The 14,372-nt window shown below is 45.7% G+C and overlaps 1 protein-coding gene across 1 annotated transcript; it reads left to right on the top strand.

The window, feature by feature from the left end:
* Positions 1-5,733: 5,733 nt before the first annotated feature.
* Positions 5,734-13,926, top strand: LOC130345155 (methyl-CpG-binding domain protein 1-like). Its single transcript, XM_056554487.1, has 7 exons — positions 5,734-5,994; positions 6,083-6,207; positions 8,008-8,119; positions 10,376-10,554; positions 12,234-12,319; positions 12,432-12,472; positions 13,756-13,926. Exons 1-7 carry the CDS (start codon positions 5,980-5,982, stop codon positions 13,924-13,926), a joined length of 729 nt encoding a protein of 242 aa, XP_056410462.1. The 5' UTR covers positions 5,734-5,979.
* Positions 13,927-14,372: the final 446 nt, after the last annotated feature.

Consider the following 14,372-nt stretch of genomic DNA (forward strand, 5'->3'; position numbering starts at 1 on the left):
CTGTATACTCCTCCTACTGTGTATACTGCTCCTCCTGTATATATTGTATACTCCTCCTCCTGTATATCCCTCCTGTTTATACTGTATACTCCTCCTCCTGTATAAACTGTATACTCCTCCTACTTCATATACTCCTCCTCCTGTATATACTGTATACTCCTCCTACTGTGTATACTCCTCCTCCTGTATATACTGTATACTCCTCCTACTGTGTATACTCCTCCTCCTGTATATACTGTATACTCCTCCTACTGTGTATACTCCTCCTCCTGTATATACTGTATACTCCTCCTACTGTGTATACTCCTCCTCCTGTATATACTGTATACTCCTCCTACTGTGTATACTCCTCCTCCTGTATATACTGTATACTCCTCCTACTGTGTATACTCCTCCTCCTGTATATACTGTATACTCCTCCTACTGTGTATACTCCTCCTCCTGTATATACTGTATACTCCTCCTACTGTGTATACTCCTCCTCCTGTATATACTGTATACTCCTCCTACTGTGTATACTCCTCCTCCTGTATATACTGTATACTCCTCCTACTGTGTATACTCCTCCTCCTGTATATACTGTATACTCCTCCTACTGTGTATACTCCTCCTCCTGTATATACTGTATACTCCTCCTACTGTGTATACTCCTCCTCCTGTATATACTGTATACTCCTCCTACTGTGTATACTCCTCCTCCTGTATATACTGTATACTCCTCCTACTGTGTATACTCCTCCTCCTGTATATACTGTATACTCCTCCTACTGTGTATACTCCTCCTCCTGTATATACTGTATACTCCTCCTACTGTGTATACTCCTCCTCCTGTATATACTGTATACTCCTCCTACTGTGTATACTCCTCCTCCTGTATATACTGTATACTCCTCCTACTGTGTATACTCCTCCTCCTGTATATACTGTATACTCCTCCTACTGTGTATACTCCTCCTCCTGTATATACTGTATACTCCTCCTACTGTGTATACTCCTCCTCCTGTATATACTGTATACTCCTCCTACTGTGTATACTCCTCCTCCTGTATATACTGTATACTCCTCCTACTGTGTATACTCCTCCTCCTGTATATACTGTATACTCCTCCTACTGTGTATACTCCTCCTCCTGTATATACTGTATACTCCTCCTACTGTGTATACTCCTCCTCCTGTATATACTGTATACTCCTCCTACTGTGTATACTCCTCCTCCTGTATATACTGTATACTCCTCCTACTGTGTATACTCCTCCTCCTGTATATACTGTATACTCCTCCTACTGTGTATACTCCTCCTCCTGTATATACTGTATACTCCTCCTACTGTGTATACTCCTCCTCCTGTATATACTGTATACTCCTCCTACTGTGTATACTCCTCCTCCTGTATATACTGTATACTCCTCCTCCTGTGTATACTCCTCCTCCTGTATATACTGTATACTCCTCCTCCTGTGTATACTCCTCCTCCTGTATATACTGTATACTCCTCCTCCTGTATATACTGTATACTCCTCCTACTGTGTATACTCCTCCTCCTGTATATACTGTATACTCCTCCTACTGTGTATACTCCTCCTCCTGTATATACTGTATACTCCTCCTACTGTGTATACTCCTCCTCCTGTATATACTGTATACTCCTCCTACTGTGTATACTCCTCCTCCTGTATATACTGTATACTCCTCCTACTGTGTATACTCCTCCTCCTGTATATACTGTATACTCCTCCTACTGTGTATACTCCTCCTCCTGTATATACTGTATACTCCTCCTACTGTGTATACTCCTCCTCCTGTATATACTGTATACTCCTCCTACTGTGTATACTCCTCCTCCTGTATATACTGTATACTCCTCCTACTGTGTATACTCCTCCTCCTGTATATACTGTATACTCCTCCTACTGTGTATACTCCTCCTCCTACTGTGTATACACTGTATACTCCTCCTACTGTGTATACTCCTCCTCCTACTGTGTATACTCCTCCTCCTACTGTGTATACTCCTCCTCCTACTGTGTATACTCCTCCTCCTACTGTGTATACTCCTCCTCCTACTGTGTATACTCCTCCTCCTACTGTGTATACTCCTCCTCCTACTGTGTATACTCCTCCTCCTACTGTGTATACTCCTCCTACTGTATATACTGTATACTCCTCCTCCTGTATTTACTGTATACCCCTCCTCCTACTACTGTTACCACCACTATTATATACACCACTAGCGCTGCTCCTCCCGCCTCCACCACTAGCGCTGCTCCTCCCGCCTCCACCACTAGCGCTGCTCCTCCCGCCTCCACCACTAGCGCTGCTCCTCCCGCCTCCACCACTAGCGCTGCTCCTCCCGCCTCCACCACTAGCGCTGCTCCTCCCGCCTCCACCACTAGCGCTGCTCCTCCCGCCTCCACCACTAGCGCTGCTCCTCCCGCCTCCACCACTAGCGCTGCTCCTCCCGCCTCCACCACTAGCGCTGCTCCTCCCGCCTCCACCACTAGCGCTGCTCCTCCCGCCTCCACCACTAGCGCTGCTCCTCCCGCCTCCAACACTAGCGCTGCTCCTCCCGCCTCCAGCACTAGCGCTGCTCCTCCCGCCTCCAGCACTAGCGCTGCTCCTCCAGCACTAGCGCTGCCCCTCCCGCCTCCAGCACTAGCGCTGCTCCTCCCGCCTCCAACACTAGCGCTGCTCCTCCCGCCTCCAGCACTAGCGCTGCCCCTCCCGCCTCCAGCGCTAGCGCTGCTCCTCCCGCCTCCAACACTAGCGCTGCTCCTCCCGCCTCCAACACTAGCGCTGCTCCTCCCGCCTCCAACCCCCATCACAGATAATGTTCTCCTCCCCCATCACAGATAATGTTCTCCTCCCCCATCACAGATAATGTTCTCCTCCCCCATCAGAGATAATGTTCTCCTCCCCCATCACAGATAATGTTCTCCTCCCCCATCACAGATAATGTTCTCCTCCCCCATCACAGATAATGTTCTCCATATATTTATATATATATATATATATATATATGTAGTAGTATTAATACTTCTACTGTTACCACCACTATTAATACTACTACTGTTACCACCACTATATGTACTACTACTGTTACCACCACTATTAATACTACTACTGTTACCACCACTATTAATACTACTACTGTTCCCACCACTATTAATACTGCTACCACCACTATATGTACTACTACTGTTACCACCACTATAAATACTACTACTGTTACCATCAGTATAAATACTACTATAGTTACCACCACTATTAATACTACTACTGTTACCACCACTATTAATACTACTACTGTTACCACCACTATTAATACTACTACTGTTCCCACCACTATTAATACTGCTACCACCACTATATATACTACTACTGTTACCACCACTATTAGTACTACTACTGTTCCCACCACTATTAATACTACTACTGTTCCCACCACTATTAATACTACTACTGTTCCCACCACTATTAGTACTACTACTGTTCCCACCACTATTAGTACTACTACTGTTCCCACCACTATTAGTACTACTACTGTTCCCACCACTATTAGTACTACTACTGTTCCCACCACTATTAGTACTACTACTGTTCCCACCACTATTAGTACTACTACTGTTCCCACCACTATTAATACTACTACTGTTCCCACCACTATTAATACTACTACTGTTCCCACCACTATTAATACTACTACTGTTACCACCACTATTAATACTGCTACTGTTACCACCACTATTAATACTACTACTGTTACCACCACTATTAATACTACTACTGTTACCACCACTATTAATACTACTACTGTTACCACCACTATTAATACTACTACTGTTACCACCACTATTAATACTACTGCTACTGTTACCACCACTATTAATACTTCTACTGTTTCCATCACTATTAATACTGCTACCACCACTATATGTACTACTACTGTTACCACCACTATAAATACTACTACTGTTACCATCAGTATAAATACTGCTACTGTTACCACCACTATTAATACTGCTACTGTTACCACCACTATTAATACTTCTACTGTTACCACCACTATTAATACTGCTACTGTTACCACCACTATTAATACTGCTACTGTTACCACCACTATTAATACTGCTACTGTTACCACCACTATTAATACTGCTACTGTTACCACCACTATTAATACTGCTACTGTTACCACCACTATTAATACTGCTACTGTTACCACCACTATTAATACTGCTACTCTTACCACCACTATTAATACTACTACTCTTACCACCACTATTAATACTACTGCTACTGTTACCACCACTATTAATACTACTGCTACTGTTACCACCCTATTAATACTACTACTGTTACCACCCTATTAATACTGTTACTACTTCCACAATCACCATTGTAATGGGGGTGCTCAACCTTCTTAAAGGTGTACTCCACTAAATAAAAGTTATCACGTCTCCAAGAAATAGAGGCTAAGGGGAAGATTTATCAAAACCTGTGTAGAGGAGGAGCGGTGCAGTTGCCCATAGCAACCAATCAGATCGCTGCTTTCATTTTTGAAAAGGTCTCTGAAAAACTAAAAGAAGCCATTTGATTGGTTGCCATGGGCAACTGGTCAACTATTTCTCAGCACAGGTCTTGAAGAATCTCCCCCTAAATGTTTCATTGGGCTGTCCGTGCATGCTGGGAGTTGTAGTTTCCCGGTTGTCGTGCTGAGCTGCTGGGAGCTGCGTCTGTCAGGGCATGCTGGGAGTTGTAGTTTCCCCACTGTCGTGCTGAGTGGATGGGGGCTGCATCTGTCAGGGCATGCTGGGAGTTGTAGTTTTCCGGCTGTGGTGGCGGGCTGATGGTAGCTGCGTCTGTCAGGGCATGCTGGGAGTTGTAGTTTGCGTCTGTGGTGCGGGGCTGAGCTGATGGTAGCTGCGTCTGTCAGGGCATGCTGGGAGTTGTAGTTTCCCAGCTGAGCTGATGGTAGTTGCGTCTGTCAGGGCATGCTGGGAGTTGTAGTTTCCCAGCTGTCGTGCGGGGCTGAGCTGATGGAAGCTGCGTCTGTCAGGGCATGCTGGGAGTTGTAGTTTCCCGGCTGTGGTGCAGAGCTGAGTGGATGGAAGCTGCGTCTGTCAGGGCATGCTGGGAGTTGTAGTTTCCCGGCTGAGCTGATGGAAGCTGCGTCTGTCAGGGCATGCTGGGAGTTGTAGTTTCCCGGCTGAGCTGATGGTAGCTGCGTCTGTCAGGGCATGCTGGGAGTTGTAGTTTCCCGGCTGAGCTGATGGAAGCTGCGTCTGTCAGGGCATGCTGGGAGTTTTAGTTTCCCGGCTGTCGTGCAGAGCTGTGTGGATGGTAGCTGCGTCTGTCAGGGCATGCTGGGAGTTGTAGTTTCCCAGCTGACGTGCGGGGCTGAGCTGATGGAAGCTGCGTCTGTCAGGGCATGCTGGGAGTTGTAGTTTCCCGGCTGAGCTGATGGTAGCTGCGTCTGTCAGGGCATGCTGGGAGTTGTAGTTTCCCGGCTGAGCTGATGGTAGCTGCGTCTGTCAGGGCATGCTGGGAGTTGTAGTTTCCCGGCTGAGCTGATGGTAGCTGCGTCTGTCAGGGCATGCTGGGAGTTGTAGTTTCCCGGCTGAGCTGATGGAAGCTGCGTCTGTCAGGGCATGCTGGGAGTTGTAGTTTCTGTCTGTGGTGCGGGGCTGAGCTGATGGAAGCTGCGTCTGTCAGGGCATGCTGGGAGTTGTAGTTTCCCGGCTGAGCTGATGGAAGCTGCGTCTGTCAGGGCATGCTGGGAGTTGTAGTTTCCCGGCTGAGCTGATGGAAGCTGCGTCTGTCAGGGCATGCTGGGAGTTGTAGTTTGCGTCTGTGGTGCGGGGCTGATGGGTGCTGGCAGCGCTCTGCAGGGTGTTCCTGTCTGCTGCGCTTCCTCCTGTGCTGTGGGCTGGAGCAGCAGGAATGTAGTGAGTCAGAGACTCCGGAGAGCGAGGAGCATCCATGTGTGTCTCCAGCGTGAGTCCCCCACCCCCCACGTCTTAGTACCGCTGCAGCTGCTCGCCACTTCCAGGCTCATTGATCATCTTCTCCTTATTGTCTCCAGGCATCTCCCTCCACCATGTCCGAGGGCTGGGAGGAATGGCCGATCCTGGGTCCCGGCTGGAAGAGACGCACCGTCATCCGCAAATCTGGAGCAACTTCTGGACAGTCCGACACCTACTATCAAAGGTATCGGGGAGGGGGAGACGTGCTCAGTGTTCCAGAAAAAGCTGGGTGGCAACCAAAACGGTCGTCCTTATAGGCCTTGTGACTTGGCTTTTCTTGACTCCTGAATGTCAATGTTTCATTAGCAGTATACAGCTGTAGGAGCTGTGATGGCGGCCATATTTGTTATCGCCAACATAATGTCGGCCATATTTGTTGTTGCCTTCATCCTCATAGATCTTGTGACTCAACTTTTCTGGACTCCTGAATGTCAACATTATATGAGCAGTATATAGCTATAGGAGCTGTAATGGCGGCCATATTTGTTTTTGCCTTCATCCTCATAGATCTTGTGACTCAGCTTTTCTGGGCTCCTGAATGTCAACGTTATATGAGCAGTATATAGCTGTAGGAGCTGTAATGGCAGCCATATTTGTTGTTGCCCCATCCTTAAAGGTCTTGTGACTCTGCTTTCCTGGACTCCTGACATGGACAGTATATGTTATTCAGGGCTACAAGTAGCTGTAATGGCAGCCATATTTGTTGTCATCTCCATCCTTATAGGCCTTGGGACTCGGCTTTCCTGGGCTCCTGAATGTTACCGGTTTATGAACGTATATGTTTTTCTGGGAAAGCTGTAGGAGCTGTGATGGCTGCCATATTTGTTATCGCCATCATAATGGCGGCCATATTTGTTGTCGCACCCACCCTTATAGGCCTTGTGACTCTGCTTTCCTAGGCTCCTGAATGTCAGCGTTATATGGACAGTATATGTCATCCAGGGCTCTAGGAAAAGCTGTAGGAGCTGCAATAGCAGCCATATTTGTTGTCACCACCATCCTTATAGGGCAGTGTTTCCCAACCAGTGTGCCTCCAGCTGTTGAAAAACTACAACTCCCAGCATGCCCGGACAGTCTTTGGCTCTCTGGTTTGGAAACCTTGTTATAGACCCTGTGACTCAGCTTTCCTGGGCTCCTAGGAAGCTGTAAGAGCTGTAATTGTGGCCAGTATTTTTTTGTAACCGAATATCCTGTGATCTGTCCAGCTTTATGTTGACTCAGATTTCCTGGGCCTCTGAATGGCAAAGTTATTCAATACTGTTGAAAGTATATGTGGAAAAGCTGGGTGACATAACCACTATAATGTTGTCCTTATTTTCCCAGTCATGCTTCAACCTTGCTTTTCTGGCCTCCTGAATGGCTTTACTATACAATCAGACCCAGATATGTTATTCAGGGTTCTAATAAAGCTGGGTGAAATTAACTCCTGTAATGGAGACAATATTGATTGTCAGTAGTAGTTACCAAGCTATGCAGAATCTGCTGTTTTATTTTCATCTGGCTTTCTTGGGCCCCTGAATGTATTCAATACTATGGAAAAGGGACTGATATTATTTAAGTTTCTAGGAAAGCTGGGTGACATAACCCTGGGGTGGACTCAACATTCCTGGGCTACTGAATGGTGAAATAATTAAATACTATGGGAAGTATATGTTCTGCTGGGCTCTAGAAAAGCTGAGTGAAAAACCTCTGATGTAATATACAGATTGTACTTCAGGGAGATTATGAAGGCCGGCTCACTAGAAATAGATTGAACAAATCCCTTCAGCATTTTTCTTCTCTCTTCGTAGGAAAGCTGAGTGATGGCCGGTAGAGCTCCCTTGTTAGTAGACACCCAGCTTTTCCAGATCAGGAATGACAAATTAGCCCAGTTGTACTGATTCTTAGGCCTGTATTCTGCATGAGGAGACAGATGTGCCATTCAGGATTTCTAGAAAGCTTGGTGGTCCCCTCCAATAATTACCTTTTCTGCCTTCTTTTTTAGCCCCGAAGGTCAACGCTTCAGGAGCAGGAATGAGCTGTCCAAGTATCTGGGGGACTCGGTGGATCTGTCCTGGTTCGATTTCAAGCGCGGTGTTGTATTAGCGGCTGATAAGGTAAAAAATGATGTCATCAGAGGTGATAAATCTGCATGATGATGTCATCAGAGGTGATAAACCTGCATGATGATGTCATCAGAGGTGATTACAAACCTGCATGATGATGTCATCAGAGGTGATTACAAACCTGCATGATGATGTCATCAGAGGTGATTACAAACCTGCATGATGATGTCATCAGAGGTGATTACAAAGCTGCATGATGATGTCATCAGAGGTGATAAATCTGCATGATGATGTCATCAGAGGTGATAAATCTGCATGATGATGTCATCAGAGGTGATAAATCTGCATGATGATGTCATCAGAGGTGATAAATCTGCATGATGATGTCATCAGAGGTGATAAATCTGCATGATGATGTCATCAGAGGTGATAAATCTGCATGATGATGTCATCAGAGGTGATAAATCTGCATGATGATGTCATCAGAGGTGATAAATCTGCATGATGATGTCATCAGAGGTGATAAATCTGCATGATGATGTCATCAGAGGTGATTACAAACCTGCATGATGATGTCATCAGAGGTGATTACAAACCTGCATGATGATGTCATCAGAGGTGATTACAAACCTGCATGATGATGTCATCAGAGGTGATTACAAAGCTGCATGATGATGTCATCAGAGGTGATAAATCTGCATGATGATGTCATCAGAGGTGATAAATCTGCATGATGATGTCATCAGAGGTGATAAATCTGCATGATGATGTCATCAGAGGTGATAAATCTGCATGATGATGTCATCAGAGGTGATAAATCTGCATGATGATGTCATCAGAGGTGATAAATCTGCATGATGATGTCATCAGAGGTGATAAATCTGCATGATGATGTCATCAGAGGTGATAAATCTGCATGATGATGTCATCAGAGGTGATTACAAACCTGCATGATGATGTCATCAGAGGTGATTACAAACCTGCATGATGATGTCATCAGAGGTGATAAATCTGCATGATGATGTCATCAGAGGTGATAAATCTGCATAATGATGTCATCAGTGATAAATCTGCATGATGATGTCATCAGAGGTGATAAACCTGCATGATGATGTCATCAGAGGGGATTACAAAGATGCACGATGTCATCAGAGGGGATTACAAAGCTGCATGGTGATGTCATCAGAGGGGATTACAAAGCTGCATGATGATGTCATCAGAGGTGATTACAAACCTGCATGATGATGTCATCAGAGGTGATAAATCTGCATAATGATGTCATCAGAGGTGATAAATCTGCATGATGATGTCATCAGAGGTGATAAATCTGCATGATGATGTCATCAGAGGTGATAAATCTGCATGATGATGTCATCAGAGGTGATAAATCTGCATGATGATGTCATCAGAGGTGATAAATCTGCATGATGATGTCATCAGAGGTGATAAATCTGCATGATGATGTCATCAGAGGTGATAAATCTGCATGATGATGTCATCAGAGGTGATTACAAACCTGCATGATGATGTCATCAGAGGTGATTACAAACCTGCATGATGATGTCATCAGAGGTGATTACAAACCTGCATGATGATGTCATCAGAGGTGATAAATCTGCATGATGATGTCATCAGAGGTGATAAATCTGCATGATGATGTCATCAGAGGTGATAAATCTGCATAATGATGTCATCAGAGGTGATAAATCTGCATAATGATGTCATCAGAGGTGATAAATCTGCATGATGATGTCATCAGAGGTGATAAACCTGCATGATGATGTCATCAGAGGGGATTACAAAGCTGCACGATGTCATCAGAGGGGATTACAAAGCTGCATGGTGATGTCATCAGAGGGGATTACAAAGCTGCATGATGATGTCATCAGAGGTGATTACAAACCTGCATGATGATGTCATCAGAGGTGATAAATCTGCATAATGATGTCATCAGAGGTGATAAATCTGCATGATGATGTCATCAGAGGTGATAAATCTGCATGATGATGTCATCAGAGGTGATAAATCTGCATGATGATGTCATCAGAGGTGATAAACCTGCATGATGATGTCATCAGAGGGGATTACAAAGCTGCACGATGTCATCAGAGGGGATTACAAAGCTGCATGATGATGTCATCAGAGGGGATTACAAAGCTGCACGATGATGTCATCAGAGGTGATTACAATGATGTCATCAGAGGGAGTTACTAGCAGGAAGCAGCCATGTTTTTTCTCCTCGCCGCCTTTATCGGCGCCCACTGCCCATCTATAAACTTTTTCTTTTACATTTTTTTTCCTCCCCAGAGAAGACCTCTTCGGAATTATATGCGATCTCCGAAACAGCCAAAGAGCAAGACTAAGACCAGCGCTAAAAGTCAGAAGTCGTCTCTTCCTGTGGAGAAGAAGGAGAAGTGTCCTGAGGAGAAGGTCGATCCCAAAAAGAAGCTGCAGAATGGGAAGGAGCCGGAGTCATCGCGAGTCATGTAAGTTAAAGCTGACACGTCGTGGAGGGCGACATAGTGTGCACAGGAGGCAACTACGGGTTACCATAGAGTTCCCCAACCTGTCCTCCTCAATCTGTTGCAATGTGCATGATGGGAGTTGTAGTTCTGCAGCATCCGGAGAGCCACAGGTTGGGTAAGACGTGTATGCCATGTATAGGGCAGTGGGCATCATAAGCCGATCCCTCTACGTGCATGCCGAGGATACTTACCAGTCTATGGCTTGCTGGGACTTGTAGTATGTGGTGAGGGGGCTTGTAGTATGGCTAGACTGAGGGGGCTGGGGATCCTGTTCTGCCATGTCCCTTATCCCCAAACTAAGTTTATAACGTAGAGCAGACTTCATGCACAGACCTGTGTGTCGCCATGGTTACAGACTACGTAGTCAGAGCTTGCAGTTACAGAAGATGATCTGACTTCCACAAAGTTGCGGTATAAAAACATGGCCACTTTATTTCAAGAACAGCGCCCACAGATTTTCACAGGTTGTTTGTGGTATTGCAACTTGGACCCCCATTTCATTCAGTGGAGCCATGCTGCAATACCAGACACCACCCATGGACTGGTGTGGCGCTGTTTCTAGAAGAGAGCAGCCATGTCTCTAGTAGACCAGTTTTTTCCAACCAGGGTACTTCCAGCTGTTGCAAAGCTACGACTCCCAGCATGTCCGGACAGCCTTTGGCTGTCCGGGCATGCTGGGAGTTGTAGTTTTGCAACAGCTGGAGGCACACTGGTTGGGATATGCTGTAATAGACTAAGGCTGGGTTCACACAGCATTGTTACCTGGGGTTTGTTGTGACACTTGGATATTATCATGAAAATAAGTGATATGGCTAAATCCTTTATTCAGTTTCTCTTCTACAGCCATTATGACTCCCATGACTGTCAGCATAGTTACCATTTAAAGGGGTACTCCGGTGGAAAACATTATTTTTTTTTTTTTTAATCAACTGGTGCCAGAAAGTCAAGCAGACTTGTAAATCACTTCTATTAAAAAAAAATCTTTACCCTTCCAGTACTTATCAGCAGCTGTATGCTACAGAGGAAATTCTTTTCTTTTTGAATTTCTTTTTTGTCTTGTCCACAGTGCTCTCTGCTGACACCTCTGTCCGTGTCAGGAACTGTCCAGAGCAGCATAGGTTTGCAGTGGGGATTTTTTCCAAGTCTGGACAGTTCCTGAGAGGTGTCAGCAGAGAGCACTGTGGTCAAGACAAAAAAGAAATTCAAAAAGAAAAGAATTTCCTCTGTAGTATTCAGCAGCTAATAAGTACTGGAAGGGTAAAGATTTTTTAATAGAAGTTATTTGCAAATCTGTTTAACTTTCTGGCACCAGTTGATTTAAAAAAAATAAAAATAAATGTTTTCCTCCGGAGTACCCCTTTTAAGGATTTAGAAAAGCTGGGTGACATTCATGTAATGAAGCCTCTCCCTGTGACATCATAGACCAGTGTTTTCCAACCAGCATGCCTCCAGCTGTTGCAAAACTACAACTCCCATAACTGGTATAACTGGGAGTTGTAGTTTTGCAAAAGCTGAAGGCACCCTGGTTGGTAAACTCTGTAGTAGACTATATAGAGTGGTGGTATACAGAGGTATGGTATATAGAATTATTGGTTAGTTGGTACTTTCCTGTATATTAACCCCATCCTCTTGTTTTCCAGGTGCTGTAGCGGCTGTAACTCTTGGTTTACCGGAGTGGAGTTTGGTAAATCCAAGCAGACGGTGTGGTACTGTGCGGACTGCAGATGTGAGAACCTAATACCTGTTATTATGGCGGCCATACTTAGTACCCCCCCCCCCCTTCTGTACACATTATATTTTGGTTCTGACCTTTATCTGAATATTTTCTTTCCTCGCAGCCTCCAGACGGGCCTACAACAAGCAGCAGAAGCTCCTAAAGGTGAGAGTCCTCCTGTATATAACAGCGTGACGTGTCCTCCTGTATATAACAGCGTGACGTGTCCTCCTGTATATAACAGTGTGACGTGTCCTCCTGTATATAACAGTGTGACGTGTCCTCCTGTATATAACAGTGTGACGTGTCCTCCTGTATAGAACAGTGTGACGTGTCCTCCTGTATATAACAGTGTGACGTGTCCTCCTGTATAGAACAGTGTGACGTGTCCTCCTGTATAGAACAGTGTGACGTGTCCTCCTGTATAGAACAGTGTGACGTGTCCTCCTGTATAGAACAACGTGACGTGTCCTCCTGTATAGAACAACGTGACGTGTCCTCCTGTATAGAACAGTGTGACGTGTCCTGTATAGAACAGTGTGACGTGTCCTCCTGTATAGAACAGCGTGACGTGTCCTCCTGTATAGAACAGCGTGACGTGTCCTCCTGTATAGAACAGCGTGACGTGTCCTCCTGTATAGAACAGCGTGACGTGTCCTCCTGTATAGAACAGCGTGACGTGTCCTCCTGTATAGAACAGCGTGACGTGTCCTCCTGTATATAACAGCGTGACGTGTCCTCCTGTATAGAACAGTGTGACGTGTCCTCCTGTATATAACAGTGTGACGTGTCCTCCTGTATATAACAGTGTGACGTGTCCTCCTGTATATAACAGTGTGACGTGTCCTCCTGTATAGAACAGTGTGACGTGTCCTCCTGTATAGAACAACGTGACGTGTCCTCCTGTATAGAACAACGTGACGTGTCCTCCTGTATAGAACAACGTGACGTGTCCTCCTGTATAGAACAACGTGACGTGTCCTCCTGTATAGAACAGCGTGACGTGTCCTCCTGTATAGAACAGCGTGACGTGTCCTCCTGTATAGAACAGCGTGACGTGTCCTCCTGTATATAACAGTGTGACGTGTCCTCCTGTATAGAACAACGTGACGTGTCCTCCTGTATAGAACAACGTGACGTGTCCTCCTGTATAGAACAACGTGACGTGTCCTCCTGTATAGAACAACGTGACGTGTCCTCCTGTATAGAACAACGTGACGTGTCCTCCTGTATAGAACAACGTGACGTGTCCTCCTGTATAGAACAACGTGACGTGTCCTGTATATAACAGCGCGACGTGTCCTCCTGTATATAACAGCGCGACGTGTCCTCCTGTATATAACAGCGTGACGTGTCCTCCTGTATATAGCAATGTGACGTGTCCTCCTGTATATAGCAATGTGACGTGTCCTCCTGTATGTAGCAATGTGACGTCTCCTTATTTACAGATTAGGGGCTGCGGGTCGTGCACCGCCTGCCGGCTAACGGAGAACTGCGGACATTGTTCTGTGTGTCTCCTCCGAACTCAGAACCCAGAATTTGGAAGCTCTGAAGTGTGTGAGAAGACGCTGCCTGCAGGTTATCAGAAAGGTCTGAGATATCAATATCAGGAGCTGTAACCATAGATGGGGGAGGAATCAATATCAGGAGCTGTAACCATAGATGGGGGAGGAATCAATATCAGGAGCTGTAACCATAGATGGGGGGGGGAGGAATCAATATCAGGGCTGCAACCATAGATGGGGGAGGAATCAATATCAGGGGCTGTAACCATAGATGGGGGAGGAATCAATATCAGGGGCTGTAACCATAGATGGGGGAGGAATCAATATCAGGGACTGTAACCATAGATGGGGGGAGGAATCAATATCAGGAGCTGTAACCATAGATGGGGGGAGGAATCAATACCAGGAGCTGTAACCATAGATGGGGGGGGGGAGGAATCAATATCAGGGACTGTGACCATAGATGGGGGGGGGAGGAATTAATACCAGGGGCTGTAACCATAGATGGGGGAGGAATCAATATCAGGAGCTGTAACCATAGTTGGGGGAGGAATCAATAT

This window comes from Hyla sarda, unplaced genomic scaffold (assembly GCF_029499605.1).
Source record: "Hyla sarda isolate aHylSar1 unplaced genomic scaffold, aHylSar1.hap1 scaffold_746, whole genome shotgun sequence".
NCBI classification, from domain to species: Eukaryota; Metazoa; Chordata; class Amphibia; order Anura; family Hylidae; genus Hyla; species Hyla sarda.

Coding starts and splice junctions, on each gene's coding strand:
- LOC130345155 (XM_056554487.1), top strand. Junction 8,120..10,375: donor TTGTATTAGCGGCTGATAAG/GTAAAAAATGAT, acceptor TTTCCTCCCCAG/AGAAGACCTCTTCGGAATTA. Junction 10,555..12,233: donor CCGGAGTCATCGCGAGTCAT/GTAAGTTAAAGC, acceptor CTTGTTTTCCAG/GTGCTGTAGCGGCTGTAACT.